Source organism: Triticum dicoccoides, chromosome 5B, assembly GCF_002162155.2.
Source record: "Triticum dicoccoides isolate Atlit2015 ecotype Zavitan chromosome 5B, WEW_v2.0, whole genome shotgun sequence".
NCBI classification, from domain to species: Eukaryota; Viridiplantae; Streptophyta; class Magnoliopsida; order Poales; family Poaceae; genus Triticum; species Triticum dicoccoides.
In genome coordinates, this window is record NC_041389.1 from 270494041 (window position 1) to 270513787 (window position 19747).

General features: G+C 47.0%; 1 protein-coding gene across 1 annotated transcript; it reads right to left on the reverse strand.

Annotated features, from left to right (window-relative positions):
• Window positions 1–17555: 17555 nt before the first annotated feature.
• On the reverse strand, window positions 17556–18909 carry LOC119308370 (metacaspase-9-like). The gene has a single exon (XM_037584500.1). It carries the CDS (start codon window positions 18815–18817, stop codon window positions 17783–17785), a length of 1035 nt encoding a protein of 344 aa, XP_037440397.1. The 5' UTR covers window positions 18818–18909; the 3' UTR covers window positions 17556–17782.
• Between the last annotated feature and the right edge of the window lie 838 nt (window positions 18910–19747).

Consider the following 19747-nt stretch of genomic DNA (forward strand, 5'->3'; position numbering starts at 1 on the left):
CTTATGAACTTAATACTCTAGATGCAGGCAGGAGTCGGTCGATGTGTGGAGTAATAGTAGTAGAGCATGCAGGAGTCGGTCTACTTGTTGCGGACGTGATGCCTATATACATGATCATGCCTAGATAATCTCATAATTATTCGCTTTTCTATCAATTGCTCGACAGTAATATGTTCACCCATCGTAATACTTATGCTATCTTGAGAGAAGCCTCTAGTGAAACCTATGGCCCTCGGGTCTATCTCTTATCATATTTGCTTCCAATCTACTTTTATTTGCATCTTTACTTTTCCAATCTATATCATAAAATACGAAAAATATATTTATCTTATCATACTACCTCTATCAGATCTCACTTTCGCAAGTGGCCGTGAAGGGATTGACAACCCCTTCATTGTGTTGGTTGCGAGTTCTTTGTTTGTTTGTGTAGGTGCGCGGGACTTTTGAGGAGCCTCCTACTGGATTGATACCTTGGTTCTCAAAAACTGAGGGAAATACTTATGCTACAATTGCTGCATCATCCTTTCCTCTTCAAGGAAAACCAACGCAAGCTCAAGACGTAGCAACCTACGAGGTTCGGTAGTAACTTGATTCGAAGTTTCATGATCATCATCATTAACTTCCTCACTAATTGGTGTAGGCATCACTGGAACTAGTTTGTGTGATGAACTACTTTCCAATTTGGGAGAAGGTACAATTACCTTATCATGTTCTACTTTCCTCCCAGTCACTTCTTTTGAGAAAACTCCTTCTCTAGAAAGGATCCGTTCTTAGCAACAAATATCTTGCCTTCGGATCTGTGATAGAAGGTGTACCCAATTGTCTTCTTTGGGTATTCTATGAAGACACATTTCTCCGATTTGGGTTTGAGCTTATCAGGATGAAACTTTTTCACATAAGCATCGCAATCCCAAACTTTAAGAAACGACAGCTTAGGTTTCTTGCTAAACCACAATTCATATGGTGTCGTCTCAATGGATTTAGATGGTGCCCTTTTTAACGTGAATGCAGCTGTCTCTAATGCATAACCCCAAAACGATAGTGGTAAATCGGTAAGAGACATCATAGATCGCACCATATCTAGTAAAGTACGATTACGACGTTCGGACACACCGTTACATTGTGGTGTTCCAGGTGGCGCGAGTTGCGAAACTATTTCACATTGTTTCAAATGAAGACAAAACTCGTAACTCAAATATTCGTGTCCACGATCAGATCGTAGAAACTTTATTTTCTTGTTACGATGATTTTCCACTTCACTCTGAAATTCTTTGAACTTTTCAGATGTTTCAGACTTATGTTTCATCAAGTAGATATACCCATATCTGCTCAAATCATATGTGAAGGTCAAAAAATAACGATACCCGCCGCGAGCCTCAACACTCATCGGATCGCATACATCGGTATGTATTATTTCCAACAAGTCAGTAGCTCGTTACATTGTTTCGGAGAACGGAGTTTTAGTCATCTTGCCCAAAAGGCACGGTTTGCAAGCATCAAATGATTCATAACCAAATGATTCCAAAAATCCATCTTTAGGGAGTTTCTTCATGCGCTTTACACCGATATGACCCAAACAGCAGTGCCACAAATAAGTTGCACTATCATTATCAACTTTGCATATTTTGGCATCAATACTATGAATATGTGTATCACTACGATCGAGATCCAACAAACCATTTTCATTGGGTGTATGACCATAGAAGGTTTTATTCATGTAAACAGAACAACAATTATTCTCTAATTTAGATGAATAACTGTATTGCAATGAACATGATCAAATCATATTCGTGCTCAACGCAAACACCAAATAACACTTATTTAGGTTCAACACTGATCCCGAAAGTATAGGGAGTGTGCGATGATCATATCAATCTTGGAACCACTTCCAATACACATCGTCACTTCACCCATAACTGGTCTATATTCATTCTGCAACTCCCGTTTCGAGTTACTACTCTTAGCAACTGAACTAGTATCAAATACTGATGGGTTACTATGAACACTAGTAACGTACACATCAATAATCTGTATATCAAATACTGATGGGTTACTATGAACACTAGTAACGTACACATCAATAATCTGTATATCAAATACTGATGGGTTACTATGGGTCTAGCTTTAGGCTTCTTCATTGGAGCAGCAACTTGCTTGCTATTCTTCTTGAAGTTCCCTTTCTTTCCCTTTGCCCTTTTATTTGAAACTAGTGGTCTTTTCAACCATCAGCACTTGATGCTTTTCTTGATTTCTACCTTCATCGATTTCAGCATCACGAAGAGCTTGGGAATCGTTTCTATTATCGCTTGCATATTATAGTTCATCATGAAGTTCTAGTAACTTGGTGATAGTGACCAGAGAATTCTGTCAAGCACTATCTTATTTGGAAGATTAACTCCCACTTGATTCAAGTGATTGTAGTACTCAGACATTCTGAGCACATGCTCACTAGCTGAGCTATTCTCCTCCACCTTGTAGGCAAAGTACAGTCAGAGGTCTTATACCTCTCGACACGGGCATGAGTATGAAATACCAATTTCAACTCTTGGAACATCTTATATGCTCCATGGCATTCAAAACATTTTTGAAGTCCCGGTTCTAAGCCGTAAAGCATGGTGCACTAAACTATCAAGTAGTCATCATACCGAGCTTAGCCAAACGTTCATAACGTCTGTATATGCTCTTGCAATAAGTCTATCACCTAGCGGTGCATCAAGGACATAATTCTTCTGTGCAGCAATGAGGATAATCCTCAGATCACGGATCCAATCGGCATCATTGCTACTAACATCTTTCAACATAGTTTTTCTCTAGGAACATATCAAAAATAAACATAGGGAAGCAACAACGCGAGCTATTGATCTACAACATAATTTGCAAAATTCTATAAGGACTAAGTTCATGATAAATTAAAGTTCAATTAATCATATTACTTAAGAACTCCCACTTAGATAGACACCCCTCTAATCATCTAAGTGATCACGTGATCCAAATCAACTAAACCATGTCCGATCATCACATGAGATGGAGTAGTTTTCAATGGTGAACATCATTATGTTGATCATATCTACTATATGATTCACGCTCGACCTTTCGGTCTCAGTGTTCCGAGGCCATATCTGCATATGCTAGGCTCGTCAAGTTTAACCCGAGTATTCTGCATGTGCAAAACTGGCTTGCACCCATTGTAGATGAACGTAGAGCTTATCACACCCGATCATCACGTGGTGTCTCGGCAAGACGAACTTTGGCAACGGTGCATACTCAGGGAGAACACTTTTTATCTTGAAATTTTGTGAGAGATCATCTTATAATGCTACCGTCGATCAAAGCAAAATAAGATGCATAAAGGATAAACATCACATGCAATCAATATAAGTGATATGATATGGCCATCATCATCTTGTGCTTGTGATCTCCATGTCCGAAGCACCGTCATGATCACCATTGTCACCGGCGTGACACCTTGATCTCCATCGTAGCATCGTTGTCGTCTCGCCAACTATTGCTTCTACGACTATCGCTACCGCTTAGTGATAAAGTAAAGCAATTACGGGGCGATTGCATTGCATACAATAAAGTGACAACCATATGGCTCCTGCCAGTTGCCGATAACTTTATTACAAAACATGACCGTCTCATACAATAAAATTTAGCATCATGTCTTGACCATATCACATCACAACATGCCCTGCAAAAACAAGTTAGACGTCCTCTACTTTGTTGTTGCAAGCTTTACGTGGCTGCTACGGGCTGAGCAAGAACCGTTCTTACCTACGCATCAAAACCACAACGATAGTTCGTCAAATTAGTGATGTTTTAACCTTCTCAAGGAACAGGCGTAGTCACACTTGGTTTAACTAAAGTTGGAGAAAATGACACCCGACAGCCACCTATGTGCAAAGCACATCGGTAGAACCAGTCTCGCGTAAGCTACGCGTAATGTCGGTCTGGGCCGCTTCATCCAACAATACCGCCGAACCAAAGTATGACATGCTAGTAAGCAGTATGACTTATATCGCCCACAACTCACTTGTGTTCTACTTGTGCATATAACATCTACGCATAAAATCAGGCTCGGATGCCACTGTTGGGAAACGTAGTAATTGTTCACGTACACGCAAGATCATGGTGATGCATAGCAACGAGAGGGGAGAGTGTTGTTCACGTACCCTCGTAGACCGAAAGCAGAAGCGCTAGCACAACGCGGTTGATGTAGTCGTACGTCTTCACGATCCGACCGATCAAGTACCGAACGTACGGCACCTCTGAGTTCAGCACACATTCAGCTCGATGACGTCCCACGAACTCCGATCCAGCAGAGCTTTGCGGGAGAGTTTCGTCAGCACGACGGCGTGATGATGGTGTCGATGATTCTACCGACGCAGGGCTTCGCCTAAGCACTGCTACGATATTATCGAGGTGGAATATGGTGGAGGGGGGCACCGCACACGGCTAAGAGATCAAGAGATCAATTGTTGTGTCTCCAAGGGGTGCCCCTCTCCCCGTATATAAAGGAGTGGAGGAGGGGGAGGGCCGGCCCTCTCTATGGCGCGCCCTAAGGGAGTCCTACTCCCACCGGGAGTAGGATTCCCCTTTCCTAGTAGAACTAGGAGCCCTTCCAAGTAGTAGGAGTAGGAGAGAAGGAAACGGAAAAGAGAAGAGAAGGAAGGAGGGGGCGCAGCCCCTCCCCCTAGTCCAATTCGGCCTAGGCCTTGGGGGCGTGCAGCCTCCCTGAGGGAGTCCTGGACTAGGGGGTGTCCGGATAGCCAGACTATCATCGTCCGCCGGACTCCAAGACTACGAAGATACAAGATTGAAGACTCCGTCCCGTGTCCGGATGGGACTTTCCTTGGCGTGGAAGGCAAGCCTGGCGATACGGATATGTAGATCTCCTACCATTGTAACCGACTCTGTGTAACCCTAGCCCTCTCCGGTGTCTATATAAACCGGAGGGCTTTAGTCCGTAGGACACGACATACATTACAACAATCATACCATAGGCTAGCTTCTAGGGTTTAGCCTCCTTGATCTCGTGGTAGATCCACTCTTGTACTACCCATATCATCAATATTAATCAAGCAGGACGTAGGGTTTTACCTCCATCAAGAGGGCCCGAACCTGGGTAAAACATCGTGTCCCTTGTCTCCTGTTACCATCCGCCTAGACGCACAGTTCGGGACCCCCTACCCGAGATCCACCGGTTTTGACATCGACATTTGTGCTTTCATTGAGAGTTCCTCTGTGTCGTCACCGATAGGCTCGATGGCTTCTTCAATCAACAACGCTATCCAGGGTGAGACTTTTCTCCCCGGACAGATCTTCGTATTCGGCGGCTTTGCACTGCGGGCTAATCCACTTGGCCATCTGGAGCAGATCGAAAGCTACGCCCCTGGCCGTCAGGTCAGGTTCGGAAGCCTAAACTTCATGACCGACATCCGCGGGGACTTGATCTTCGACGGGCTCGAGCCACAGCCAAGCGTGCCGCACTGTCGCGATGGGCATGATCTAGCTCTGCCGCCGAACACTGCCTTGGTGGCCGCACAAGAATCTGCTCCGGCCCTTAGTCCGGAGCCAATCGCCCAGATCGAGGACCGGTGGTTGGACGCCGCCTCGGGGGCTGCAACTTCCATGGCGATGGAGCCGAACACTAACCTGGTCCCTTGCGAAGCTTGTGACTCCACGGTGCCGGACTCCCCGCCGGACTCCGGACCTCCCGCGCCCCTGCCAATCGAATCTGATTGGGCGCCAGTTATGGAATTCACCGCCGCGGACATCTTCCAACACTCGCCCTTTGGCGACATCCTAAATTCGCTAAAACATCTCTCGCTATCCGAAGAGACCTGGCCGGACTATGGCCAGGACGGTTGGGATACGGACAATGAAGAAATTCAAAGCCCACCCACCTCCCACTTTGTAGCCACTGTCGACAATCTAACCGACATGCTAGACTAAAACTCCGAGGACATCGACGGTATGGACGACGATGCCGGAGACGAACAAGAACCAGCGCCTATAGGGCACTAGAAGACCACCTCGTCATACGACGTATACATGGTGGATACCCCAAAAGGAAGCGATAACGAGGACCAACGGGGCGCGGCAGAAGATAATCCCGCCGACAAACAACCAAAACAGAGACGCAGACGCCGCCCTAAATCCCGCCTCGACAACAACAGCGCTCCTAATGACCCAGCAATACAGCAGGGCAAACCAGTGGACGACGAACACGCAGACAAGCAACCGTCCGAACAGGACGAGTCAGATAATCAGTCCAGGCCCGCCGAAAACAACAGTCCAGACGACCTCACGCCGGACACACCACCGGAGAATAAAAACCTTCGGAAAAGACTCGTCGCCACTGCAAGAAGTTTGAAGAAGGAAAAACGGAAGCTCAAAACAGCGGAAGATATACTCAGAATGAGGTGGAGCAAAGTGCTCAAAACCGCAGACAAATACGGCAATGGCCATCAATCAAAGAGCTACCCGAAGCGCAAGCTACTGCCAGAATTTGACGAGGAGGCCATAGAGCCCCCACAGTCAAAAAATAAAGAGGCCGCCTGGTCGGATAGACGGCCAGATGATAGGCCAAAATCTAAAAGCGGCGCCGCACATAAGCCGACTAATGACCCTGAAAAAACGGATGGCCCAGCTAGGTCCATTTATGGGCCAAAGAAGAGGGCCCCAGGAAGCAACGCAACACGTCAAATGTCCGAAGACAGCGGTACACCCAAATACAGGGGCGCCGCACACCCACTATGTTTCACCAACGAGGTGCTGGATCATGAATTCCCGGCAGGATTTAAACCCATAAACATAGAGGCTTACGACGGAACAACAGACCCTGGAGTCTGGATAGAGGATTATATACTACACATACACATGGCTAGAGGAGATGATCTCCACGCCATAAAATACTTACCCCTCAAGCTCAAAGGGTCAGCCCGTCATTGGCTCAAAAGCCTCCCAGAAAACACTATTGGAAGTTGGGAAGATCTCGAGGACGCATTCAGAGCAAATTTTCAAGGAACTTATGTCCGCCCTCCTGATGCAGATGATCTAAGTCATATAACTCAACAACCCGGAGAGTCAGCGCGCAAATTCTGGAACAGGTTCCTCACCAAAAAGAACCAAATAGTCGACTGTCCGGACGCCGAAGCCTTAGCAGCTTTTAAACACAACGTCCGAGACGAATGGCTCGCCAGACACCTCGGCCAAGAGAAGCTGAGGATAATGTCCACGCTAACAAGCCTCATGACCCGCTTTTGCGCGGGAGAGGATAGCTGGCTAGCAAGATGCAGCACCAGCGACCCAAGTACATCCGAGATCAGAGATGGAAACAGAAAATCACGGCACAGAAAAGATCAGCGCCGGAATAAAGAGAAAAGCCCGAAGAACACGGCGGTCAACGCTGGATTCAAAAGCTCGCGGCCAAACAACAAAACACCACCTCTTAAGGATAACAGTGATGAGCTATCCAACTTAAACAAAATTTTGGGTCGGATATGTCAAATCCACAGTACCCCCAGAAGGCCTGCAAACCACACCCACCGAGATTGTTGGGTTTTCAAACAATCCGGCCGATTAAACGCCGAACACAAGGGGCTCGACGCATTAAGGGAGGATGATGATAAACCCCACCAGCAGAGCACCGGAAAACAAAAGACTTCCCACAAGAGGTCAAAACAGTAAATTCACTTAATGTGATAATACGGAAAAACAATGCGGCACCCGCTAAAATGGGTCTCGCACGGTCCAACCCAGCGGGACATAGAGATTGGATATCAAAACCAATCACTTTCGACCACCTGGATTATTCCAGAAGCGTTCGAAATGCAGGATGGACTGCCCTGATATTGGATCCTATAATCGACGGACTGCAATTTACACAAGTCCTGATGGACGGAGGCAGCGACTTAAACCTGCTGTATCCAAACACAATCCGCAAGTTGGGGATAGACCTTACTAAAATTCAACACAGCCGCACTTCCTTTAAAGGAGTGACGCCAGGCCCTTACGCCAAGTGCACAGGCTCCTTATTACTAGAATTTGTGTTCGGGTCACCGAACAACTTTCGACGCGAAAAACTAATCTTTCATGTCGTCCCATTTAAAAGTAGCTATCAAGCACTCTTGGGACGAGAAGCTTTTGTCCGCTTCAACGCCATACCACATTACGCGTCTCTTACACTTAAGATGCCCGGTCCACGTGGCATCATTTCAGTGCGAGGGTCATTTAAAGACTCCGGACACGGCTAGACGAGTCCGGCATAAATAAGCTAGGGGCTCCCTAGCCGCACACCCCTTCACAAGGGGCTGCGCGTATAAGCAACAGCGAGCTCATATAGACTCCGCTTTACTTACTTATTTATATTTTTTCCTTCGTATATATTTTTCGCACGATCTCCTTTCAAACTAAGTTCCTCTCTTTTTACAGATGAACAACGTGCACATCCGTCCAGGATAACGGCACAACGGAGACACAGGCGCAGACGTGTAGTAGGGACCCGTCGCTAGGATTCTTTTCAGATTAAGACCCTGCGTAAACCTTTTTTACTGTCTCTTGTTGTTATAATCCCCTGGTTTCTCATTATAACCAAAGTGGAGCCTGACGTTTTGGCGTTGGCCGCGTTAGAGGACCTTGCCCATACCTGGACACTAGGGGCTTAGGGCATTGTTCTGCCCATCATTATAAAGACCGAACACCTTAGGGAGTGTTCGGCGTCTCGAGTTAGGCCTTATATGCATCAGCTCCGAATCATGTCTTTGGTCAAATGTTGGGTTTGCCCGGCTCCTGTGTTTTGCTGCCTTACGTTCCATATCATCGGCTAACGCGGCACCAAGAGAACTACTGAGATTGTGCCCCAGTTCGGCTGGGCGAGCACCTCAGTAGAGAAAGCCGAAAACTGACTGTCATGATACAGCGAGAGACTGGTCAACCACTCGATCGACTACCGGAATGTTTAGAATTCCTCCGCTTTGACGAAGGACCGTTTTCCGGTCAGGCACACACGCGCCCCAAATTCGGAGAGCGCGGTGCCCCCAGGGGCTATATCGTAGCCCCACCCTCGAACTCCAATGGCTAAGTGAAAGTGATAAAGCATCATAGTCCGGTTGCCTCGTTTGCTACGCTACCACCTCCTTAACAGGACCGAGACGTCGGATTAAGTGTGAAAACGCACTATTTTTTGCGAACACCCCCGCACCTTGTGCATGGGGGCTGAAGCCAAAGACTGCCATCTTTCAGGTTATACAAAAGTATACATAAACGGCCACATAGGAGATATTTCAATACTTGGAACGCACAAGTATAAAAAGCGGTTACATCATAATCATTGTTTTACAAGATAAAACGTTCATTTGAACGCGGCATTTTTTGAGCACTGCGACTCTATTACACGAGCACCACGCATAACTTCCCCAAAATAGTGCTCGGCGGGTAACCGGCTTTCGTCCGAACCCTGGGTTGCAATAGCGGTGGCATCCATCTCTGTCCAATGTGTCTTCACACGGGCAAGGGCCATCCGCGCACCTTCTATGCAGGCCGACCGCTTCATCTCCTTGATATGCGGCACCGCTCCAAGAAATTGCTGCAATAAGCCAAAATAGCTCGTCGCCTTGGGCCTCTCTGGCCAGACATGAGCCACGATATCAGTCATGGCAAGTCCGGACAACCTGTTCAGCTCAGCCCATTCGGCCAACCGATCGGTCAACGGTAGTGAACGATCCGGACTATGGAATTGAGACCAAAACAGCTCTTCCGTCTTGTGATCCTTCTGACTCCGGAAGTGCACAACGGCATCCGCCGCACTTGCCGCTAAGTCCATATATGGATCCTCCGGCCCCCACAGCTGGCCAAGCTGGGCATAATTCAGATCCGTAAACCGGCGACGCAGCAGAAAAGGCTTGCCAGCCACAATGTCTCCGGCCTGGCGCAGCTCCTCCTTCATAGCCCGCATTGCAGAACGGGCATCCTTGGCCTCGGCGGTGGCCTTCCCCAGGTCTTCTCGCTCCGATAGGCGCTCCTTTTCAAGAGCCTCATTGCGGTCGGTAGCATCCTTCAATTTCACGGCAAATCCGGCCATCTCTTCCCTGCTTAGGCAGTGTGCAGCCCTCTCGGCTTCTAAGGCAGCCGCATCACTCCTTCTGGCTTGCTCCTTGGCTTGAGCAAGCTCGGCCCGAAGGCTCTCCACAGCAGCAGCACCATCTGCATCATAGCATAAATATTGTAAGAGGCGGGCTTTGGCTCCCTTAAATACGTGACTGCAGAGAATTCATTTACCTTGCGACTCGTCAAGTCGCCGGTTGACAAGCGCGATGTCCGCATCCGCCACATCAAGTTGCCGCATTAACTCGACAACTCCACCAGTCCGGCTAGCCCCCGGACTATCCGCCACCTGCATAGGAAGGGCGACACTCAATACCTGCGATTTTGATCCTCGGCACGCTGTCATTTTCAACAACCTATCGAGTCTTAGGGGCTACTATCTATACAGGGCGCACTTCTATGTGCAAAACTGTCAAAAAGGTGCGTCATTTTTACGTACCTCAAATCCCGCCAGCAAACTCCTGACGGCATTATGCAATCCGCTCTCGGCGGACGAGATCCTTCCAATCACCATGCTCATCAATGCACGGTGATCTTCTGAGATGGACGCCCTCTCAAGCAGATCCTTCAGCTCCCCCGGCCGAACACTAGTCGGCGCCGAACTCTCCGGCTCTGCCGGGCTCGGGGATACCCTCCGTGACGACACTTCAGGCTCGTCCGCCCTGTCCGACGGCGCAGCAGACGGAGGCGTCCCGCTCTCCATCATCTCCGGACGAAGATCCCTCGAAGACGAACTCATCTGAGAAGGCCGCAGATCCGAACTGTAAGGTAAAAATTTCGGTTATCCTCAGAAGCACAAATAGGGATATTTTCTTATTAATGAACTCCCCTTTTCCTACTCACGGCTCGCTGGAGGGATGATCCTTTAGAGACGATTGTACGGCCGGGGTCTCCCCGGACGCAGGACCCTCTGGTGAAGATTTCTTCCCCCGCTTGGGGGCTTTGGCCTCCGGGTCTTCGAAGGCGGTCCTTTTCTCCCCCTGGAAGGAGGGATTCTCGATCCCCCCTTCTTCAAGCGCCCCCTTGGGCGAGGTGATAGCTCCTCTATTTTCCCCATCGCCTTCTTCTACAGGCGCGACCTCCAACATTCTGACCAGCACGGGCTCCGGTGCGGTGGGGCCGGACACCTTATCAGCTTTGCTCGCGCTACCCACTCCTAATGAAGGATAACGGGTTAGAAGGCGAATTATAGAAAAGCAAACAAACGGAACGTCCGGACATTGAGCTATTTACCTGAGTATCCGGGCGATTGCAGCTTAGGCCCGCATCCTCGGTCAATTCCGGACACATCGCCTGTGGTCCGAAGAACAACTTGTACATCTCCACAGGTGTCATACCCATGAAGTGTTGGAGAACTCGTGGTCCCTCCGGATTGAACTCCCATAACCGGAGAGGACGGCGTTTGCAGGGCAGAAGACGCCTGATTAGCATGACCTGCATCACCACTACCAGATCGATCTCCCTCGCTTGGAGGTCTCGAATCCGGCCCTGCAATAGGGGCACGTCTTCTGACGGCCCCCAATTGAGCCCTTGGTTGACCCACGACATCAACCGTCGTGGAGGTCCCGGGCGGAATGAAGGCGGCGGCTTTTGCCTGCTGCCCTTCGGAGCGGTGATATAGAACCACTCCTGCTGCCACAAGCCGAGCTCCTCTTGGAAGGATCCCTCGGGCCACGGGGCATCGGTCCTCCTGCTTATGGCCGCCCCGCCGCACTCTGCTTGACGCCCCCGATCATCTTCGGCTCCACATTGAAGGTCTTCAACCACAGGCCAAAGTGGGGGGTGACGCGGAGGAAGGCTTCGCAGACGATAATGAATGCGGAAATATGGAGGATGGACTCCGGAGCCAAGTCGTGAAAATCCAGCCCGTAGTAGAACATGAGCCCTCTCACGAAGGGGTCCGTCGAGAAGCCTAAACCCCGACGGAGGTGGGATACGAAGACGACGTACTCACCGGGCTCGGGAGTAGGTACGGCCTGCCCTTGGGCGGGCAACCTGTGCGAAATCTCGTAAGACAGGTACTTGGCCTCACGCAGCTTTAACACGTCCTCCGCCGTGACGGAGGAGGGCATCCACCGGCCCTGAAGGTCGGAGCCGGACACTGTTGAAGGTCCGAAGCGCTCGAATCTGGGGCTCTGGGTGTTGGAACTTGGGGCAAGGAGAAGATTCGATGGAAGATTGAAGAAAAGAAACGAGCCTTGGTCCTCTTATAAAGAGGGAAAATACCAAGAGCCGTCTCCGTGACCGTTCAGGATTCACCTTCGATAGAGGAGGCGTGGCGACGGGCGCGGTTGGGTTACCCACGCCCGTATTGATGAGAATCCTGGATAAGGGGAACACGATCTCTGCTTCGACAAGACGTGCCAAGGAAACCGCTTCGCTAAACGTGCTGAGGTGGTATAATAAAAAACGAAGGCTTGGTAGTGGTGTGACGTCATGCCGCAAAATACGTCAGCAGATTGAGCTTGTGTACATTTTATTCTCTCTACGGTGGAATGTGGAATTTATTTTGCAGAGCCGGACACTATCCTGGTGATCATGATCTTCTCTAGATTATTCAAAGGAGGAACCCGCCTTGCAACGCCGAAGACTATATACGCGCCGGACTTATCATCATTGAAGCCTGGTTCAGGGGCTACTGAGGGAGTCCTGGACTAGGGGGTGTCCGGATAGCCGGACTATCATCGTCCACCGGACTCCAAGACTAAGAAGATACAAGATTGAAGACTCCGTCCCGTGTCCGGATGGGACTTTCCTTGGCGTGGAAGGCAAGCCTGGCGATACGGATATGTAGATCTCCTACCATTGTAACCGACTCTGTGTAACCCTAGCCCTCTCCGGTGTCTATATAAACCGGAGGGCTTTAGTCCGTAGGACACGACATACATTACAACAATCATACCATAGGCTAGCTTCTAGGGTTTAGCCTCCTTGATCTCGTGGTAGATCCACTCTTGTACTACCCATATCATCAATATTAATCAAGCAGGACGTAGGGTTTTACCTCCATCAAGAGGGCCCGAACCTGGGTAAAACATTGTGTCCCTTGTCTCCTGTTACCATCCGCCTAGACGCACAGTTCGGGACCCCCTACCCGAGATCCGCCGGTTTTGACACCGACACTCCCCTCTCTCTTTCCCCTAAAGCCCAATAAGGCCCATATACTCCCCGACGATTCCCGTAACTCTTCCGTACTCCTATAAATACCCGAACCACTCGGAACCTTTCCGATGTCCGAATATAGTCGTCCAAGATATCGTTCTTTACGTCTCGACCATATAGAGACTCCTCGTCATGTCCCCGATCTCATCCGGGACTCCAAACTCCTTCGGTACATAAAAACACATAAACTCATAATACCGATCGTCACTGAACTTTAAGCGTGCGGACCCTACGGGTTCGAGAACTATGTGGACATGACTGAGACACGTCTCCGGTCAATAATCAATAGCGGAACCTGGATGCTCATATTGGCTCCCACATATTCTACGAAGATCTTTATCAGTCAACCCGCATAACAACATACGTTGTTCCCTTTGTCATCGGTATGTTACTTGCCCAAGATTCGATCGTCGGTATCTCAATACCTAGTTCAATCTTGTTACCGGCAAGTCTCTTTACTCGTTACGTAATGCATCATCCAGCAACTAACTCATTAGCTACATTGTTTGCAAGGCTTATAGTGATGTGCATTACCGAGAGGGCCCAGAGATACCTCTCCGACAATCGAAGTGACAAATCCTAATCTCGAAATACGTCAACTCAACAAGTACCTTCGGAGACACCTGTAGAGCACCTTTATAATCACCCAGTTACGTTGTGACGTTTAGTAGCACACAAAGTGTTCCTCCGGTAAGCGGGAGTTACATAATCTCATAGTCATAGGAACATGTATAAGTCATGAAGAAAGCAATAGCAACATACTAAACGATCAAGTGCTAAGCTAACGGAATGGGTCAAGTCAATCACATCATTCTCCTAATGATGTGATCCCGTTAATCAAATGACAATTCATGTCTATGGTTAGGAAACTTAACCATCTTTGATTAACGAGCTAGTCAAGTAGAGGCATACTAGTGACACTATGTTTGTCTATGTATTCACACATGTATTATGTTTCCGGTTAATACAATTCTAGCATGAATAATAAACATTTATCATGAAATAAGGAAATAAATAATAACTTTATTATTGCCTCTAGGGCGTATTTCTTTCAAAAAGTGCACAATCAAAGTATGTCCCTGAATTTGTAAATATTTTGTCGACTGGAAAATGTTCACAAAATTTGAAAAACTTTCAGAAACTTAGAAATTGTTAATGGATCCACGAAATACTTGCGAGTCTGAAATAATGCTCGTGAACTCTAAATTTGAAAAAATGTTGATTAATTAAATATAGGGATAAAGGGAACACAAAATGAAGTAATAAAAAATAAATAAATAATTATGAGAAAAACTGAAAATACCAACAAAAACTAAAAAAGAACGCGTTCTAGAACCCTCCCATATTCGATGGGAAGCTCACGCACAAAAACAGTAAGATGGGTCGGCCCATGTAGCAGCTAGTCCGTGGAGGATGTGCGTTTGACTGGTATCCATCACGTTAGCTGGCCGTAGGTGTAGCCTTCACACCCTTGCTTCTGTTTGTTTTAATTTTACCTCATTTATACACATATTAGTTAATTATCTATGCATTACAATGGGGGCATACATATTTGTAAGTGCATCAAATGCCTCTTTAGAGGTTTTGAAGTATTGAAGACAAATAGATTATGGAATTAATGTATTTATGAGTATACACAGGAGAAAGAGTTCCAGAAGATTTGGTTTAAAACATGAAAAATGACCCCTGAAAAAGATTTCTTCAAGTGAAGAATTTGATGATAAAGTTGGTACGGCCTTTGAAGAAATTGATGTGAAGACTTTGTTTTCATAGTTTCGTTTGCTTCTTCTTTGAGTCATAAGAAAAATTGTACTGTAAAAGGGGTCTAGGTGAAATATATTTTACATTTTCAAAATGATGTTCAAACTTACTCAAACTCATACACAAGCTGCTTCGAGTGAAGCCTTTGGAAATCTCGAGAATAGCTAACACATTTGCTAGCGATAGCGACGAAATTCATCTGGTCGCTGACGAATTTGGTCAGGCTGAGAAGTTAGGAATTCGCCAATGCGATGTGCCTTAAGTGAGGATATTGAGTGCCCCAACAAATTTGAGAGTTCAAATTCCGACTGTTGCTGCGCCGCGTGTCAGCTGTCGAGTAGATCCTTATCCTGACAGTGGTCGAATCAGAGAAAGACATTTATGACAATTCATGTCGGGTTGCCCCTGGCTATAAATAGTCGTCCCCCACAACCACTTGTTGGTTGGCTGCTCCGAAAGAACTTGACACTTGTCATAACAGAGCAACCCATCATCCGACAACTTTGAGAGAATCCTAAGTGAGGAAAAACCCAGAGCAAAAGTGATTGAGTCACTGAAGGGATTAATCTGTGTGATCCGATACCTGTTACCTTTGAAGTCTGTCGTTCTTCTAGATGGTTAGGCGTCAAGTTCTGAGTACACCAAGAGTCATTGTGCTGTGCCGGTGAATAAGTCTGCGAAGGTTTTGGAAGTCTACCTTGGAGACTTACCCCGAGTGATTGGGCGAGGTCTGCGGGCCTTAGCTCAAAAGGAATACGGTGATGACTGTGCGTCCTCTGAGTTGCGACTCAGCCGCCTCAACTAAACGTACAGTTGATGCAGCAACTGGGACTGGTCTACCAACTTGCATTGTCTTCACCGAGCCAACCTGGTTTCAAATTCCTCAACCCTTCCTTACTTTATTCCGCTGCCGATGAATTTGTGATCTATCCTCTGACGAATTTGAACTGAAGAATTTCATCAAGTTATCTTTCATTTCCTCAATTCTTATTCCTCATGCGTGTATGATTGTTTAATTGCATGTTCTTCACTCTTATGTATCCTGATTGATGACTTAATTTTCCTTGTGTTTCTACTTCTTCACTCCGATCTTCGTCGAATTCTTCAGAGTTTGATGAATTTATAAAAATCTCCCATTCACCACTCTGAGGGAGATAACCTGCGCTTTCAATATTCTAGTGGTTGAACACCAATGTCGTCTGACAAATACCTTACACTCACCATATTCTATATTTTGGTAATATTTAATTCGATTTGCGTATGAGTAGGAGAAGGCAAGGAAAGTTTTGGTTTAGTTAAACCTTTCGTAAGATTTGATTTGATTTGATTTGGGTATGTAGGGAAGGCAAGGAAAGTATCTTAGTAACATTTTATTTAATTTGATTGAATTAATGAATTACGTGGTTTTTAGAAAGTATAAATTTGGTTTAGATTATTTGAAATTCCTCTATTTCTGTTGGTTTTATTATTCTGCGGCACCGATTAAGATTAACAAAAAGAATCAACAACGAACAAAAGAGGGAGGGATACGTGGGGAGAAAAATCGGGGAGAAGCCAAGGCAAACCCACCAACTCCCTTTTAATAGTAGATATTTCATAATATTCGAAAAAATATAAAAACAATATGCATCAAATATTTAAATAAATCATCATAAAAGAAAAATGTACTCACGAAAAATGAGCAGAAACTTTTAAGAAAATTCTTTACATTTTCAATAAAAATATGGCATTTCAACACTTTCACACATTTATAAAAAGCATCATCACATTTAGAAAAATATTATTACCATCCACAAAAATGTTTACATGCTGAAAAGATTATTCCTGGCATTTTCTAAAAAATGTACATGAGAAGTGAAAAATTATTTGACCAATTTTTTAAAATATCTATGACATATAAAAACTGTTAGTATGCATTTAAAAACAGAGGCACAACACTTATGAAAATGTTCACATGTTAAAGATTTTTTTTGTGCATTAAAAATGTTCACCTATTTAAAAATATGTTCATGATTTTTCAAAATGTTCTAGAAATGTAAAAATTTGTTTACAGACTTTTTTAACATATTCATAGCATATACACGATATTTATACCATTTTTGAAAATGTTCATTCCACTAGGAAAGCGTTCATAAAAATGTAAAATTGCTATTCATGTAATTTTTAAAAATTGTTTGTGACATGTAAAAAATCTTTGTACGCTAAAACAAAAGCGATTAAAAGAGTTCGTAGATTTGAAAAAGGAAAATAAATCAAAAACTTGCAATGACAGAGACATGCAGTGAAGTATGAAGGATGAACAAAACGGCAACTGTGTAAGAAAAAAATAATATAAGAAGCGAAGACTGAGTTTTTTCTTTTCGTTCACACGTTTATTTATCTTTTTAACACAACGCAACTGTGAATGCTCACATACATGTATATACACTCATCATTTTGAATATACACATGCACACTCTAAACTTATGAACATCTTCGAGATACTAAGCCCACATCACGTCTTAAAATTAGCGAAGACAGAGTTGTAAGCGAAGATTTCATGACTTGAACGCTACCATGATTACACGTGAGTATATGCAAGTGAGTCATAACAAATCCGTGTATATATAATACACACACTTATAAACTTGACCCACACACAAACAATATAGCACGTGAGTTTGGCCCCTCATTCAATCCGACGTGCGCAGAAACAGTAAAACACGACACATGAAACGCATGCCCGCTCCGTAGCTCGTGAGCTGAACGTGCTCTACAGCAGCGCCGCCGACATGGCCGGGCTTGCCGCGCCCACCGCTGTCTCCTCCTTCTTGTCCTGCGAAAGGAACCGTGCCTCGGCGTTGGCGTCGGTACAGTAGAGACACGGGTGCTGCTCGAACCCCTGCTCTTCCAGCACCGCCCTGGCCTTCGCCACGAGCTCCCGGTTGCTCAGCGGCGCAGGGTGCGCCGCCAGCACGCTCTGCACCGCGCTACTGAACGCCCCGCATGCCTTGCCTCCGCTGGCCTCGTAGGCCGGCACGTCCGCTGAGGTCTCGTTCGTCTGGCACCCGCTCAGCAGGATGCCCTCGTCCGGGCGCGGCGGCGTTGGCGCCGGTGCGGGTGTGGTGGACGGGGTGCTGCCGTTGCCGCTGCCGCCGTGAACGTGGAACTTGGCGCTGGCATCGGCGCCGAAGAGCGCCACGAGGTGGTCGGCGACGTGGTGGGAGGAAGGCATGCCCGAGACGGCGGAGAGGTGGTCGAGGATCGCGCCGTAGGGAAGGAACCGGGCGGTGCGCGCGGGCGCCGTGGACCCCGCGCTGGGGTCGGAGCCGACGGAGGGCCCGATCTGTTCCTTCTCCTGGTCGATGAGGCCGCCGCTGTGACACGAGTCGGACACAATGGTGAAGCTCGCGCCCGGCGGCACCCGGTCCACCAGCTGCCGGAAGTCCACGTCCGTGATGAGGTTGAAGTCGGTCGGCACGATCGCTTCCTCCTCCGCGCCGGAGTCGCCGTGGTGCGGCGGGACGAGCGTGCCGTGGCCGCTGTAGTGGAAGAAGAGCACGTCCCCGGGAGCGGCGCGGGCGACCATGTCCGCCAGCGCGCGCCGGATGTTGGCTCCCGTCGGGAGCACCTCGGCGCCGCGCCCGTCGGTGAGCACGGCGACGTCGGCCGGCGCGAAGCCGAAGCGGGCGACGAGGGTGTCCCGCACGGCGTCGACGTCGTTGATGCAGCCGCGGAGCTCGTAGCGCGTGCCCACGTAGTTGCAGCCCACCAGCGTGGCCAGCCTCTTGGTCGTCTCCCCCTCCATCTTCTTGCGCTCCAATCCAATGCAGCTAGCTTTGTCACCTCAGCAATGGATGAAGAGACCAGTAGGCTACCGTGTGCAGATATGCGAATGTTCCCGACGATCGTTAACTCGTTATATAGATGCTTCCTATCTGTTGCTTAACTGTGGATGCAATGCAAGAAACGTGTACTCGGGGTTAAGCAATCCATTTCTGTATATCATTTCCGATGTACGTATTTCCAGTTCGATCAATTAACCTCGTCTGGTAGTACATCCTACACTACTATGGAAGTACTTAGATTAGACGCCTCATCAAGGACGGTTTTCCCATATCGGTGTGGGCGGTTTTGCAAATCATTAATCGGGTCCACATGGCACGAACAAGATGAAGGTCATATCTTGTTTCAAAAAAAAAAAAAAGGTCATATCGCAGGTTGAGATATCGTCCCTCCTTCCTTTCAAGTGGGGGAGAGAGCTCCCTTGCGTGCAAGAAATGTGTAAGCTATGTATCTTACACATAAATAATCGGGCCTGCCTTCAAGAGCATAAACCTCCCAGTTTACGTCTCTCTAGCATATACTTCAGCTTGGCTTCCATAACTTCTTTGCGCTTCTCAAATTGCGTAAATGTCAAGTTAAGTATCATCCGATTAATTTGGATTGTGCTTGCTTCTACGCATGGATCAATCATAAACGGTGAGGGTTTTCTTCGATCGTCAAGATTGATCGTGATAATTAGGACCACGAATATGGACATGAATTTCTGGTGGCAATGGCATGTAATCAAAAAAAATTAAGATTCTTCCAGGGGAGCTCTCTGGTTTTTTTTTCTGAACACAGTGCACACCCACGAATACGACCCTTAATTTTTTTTTCCGTGAACAAGATTTCAGTATTATTTTTTAGGAAAGTGAACAAAATTTTAGTTTATTTTTCTGAGACAAGTGAACAA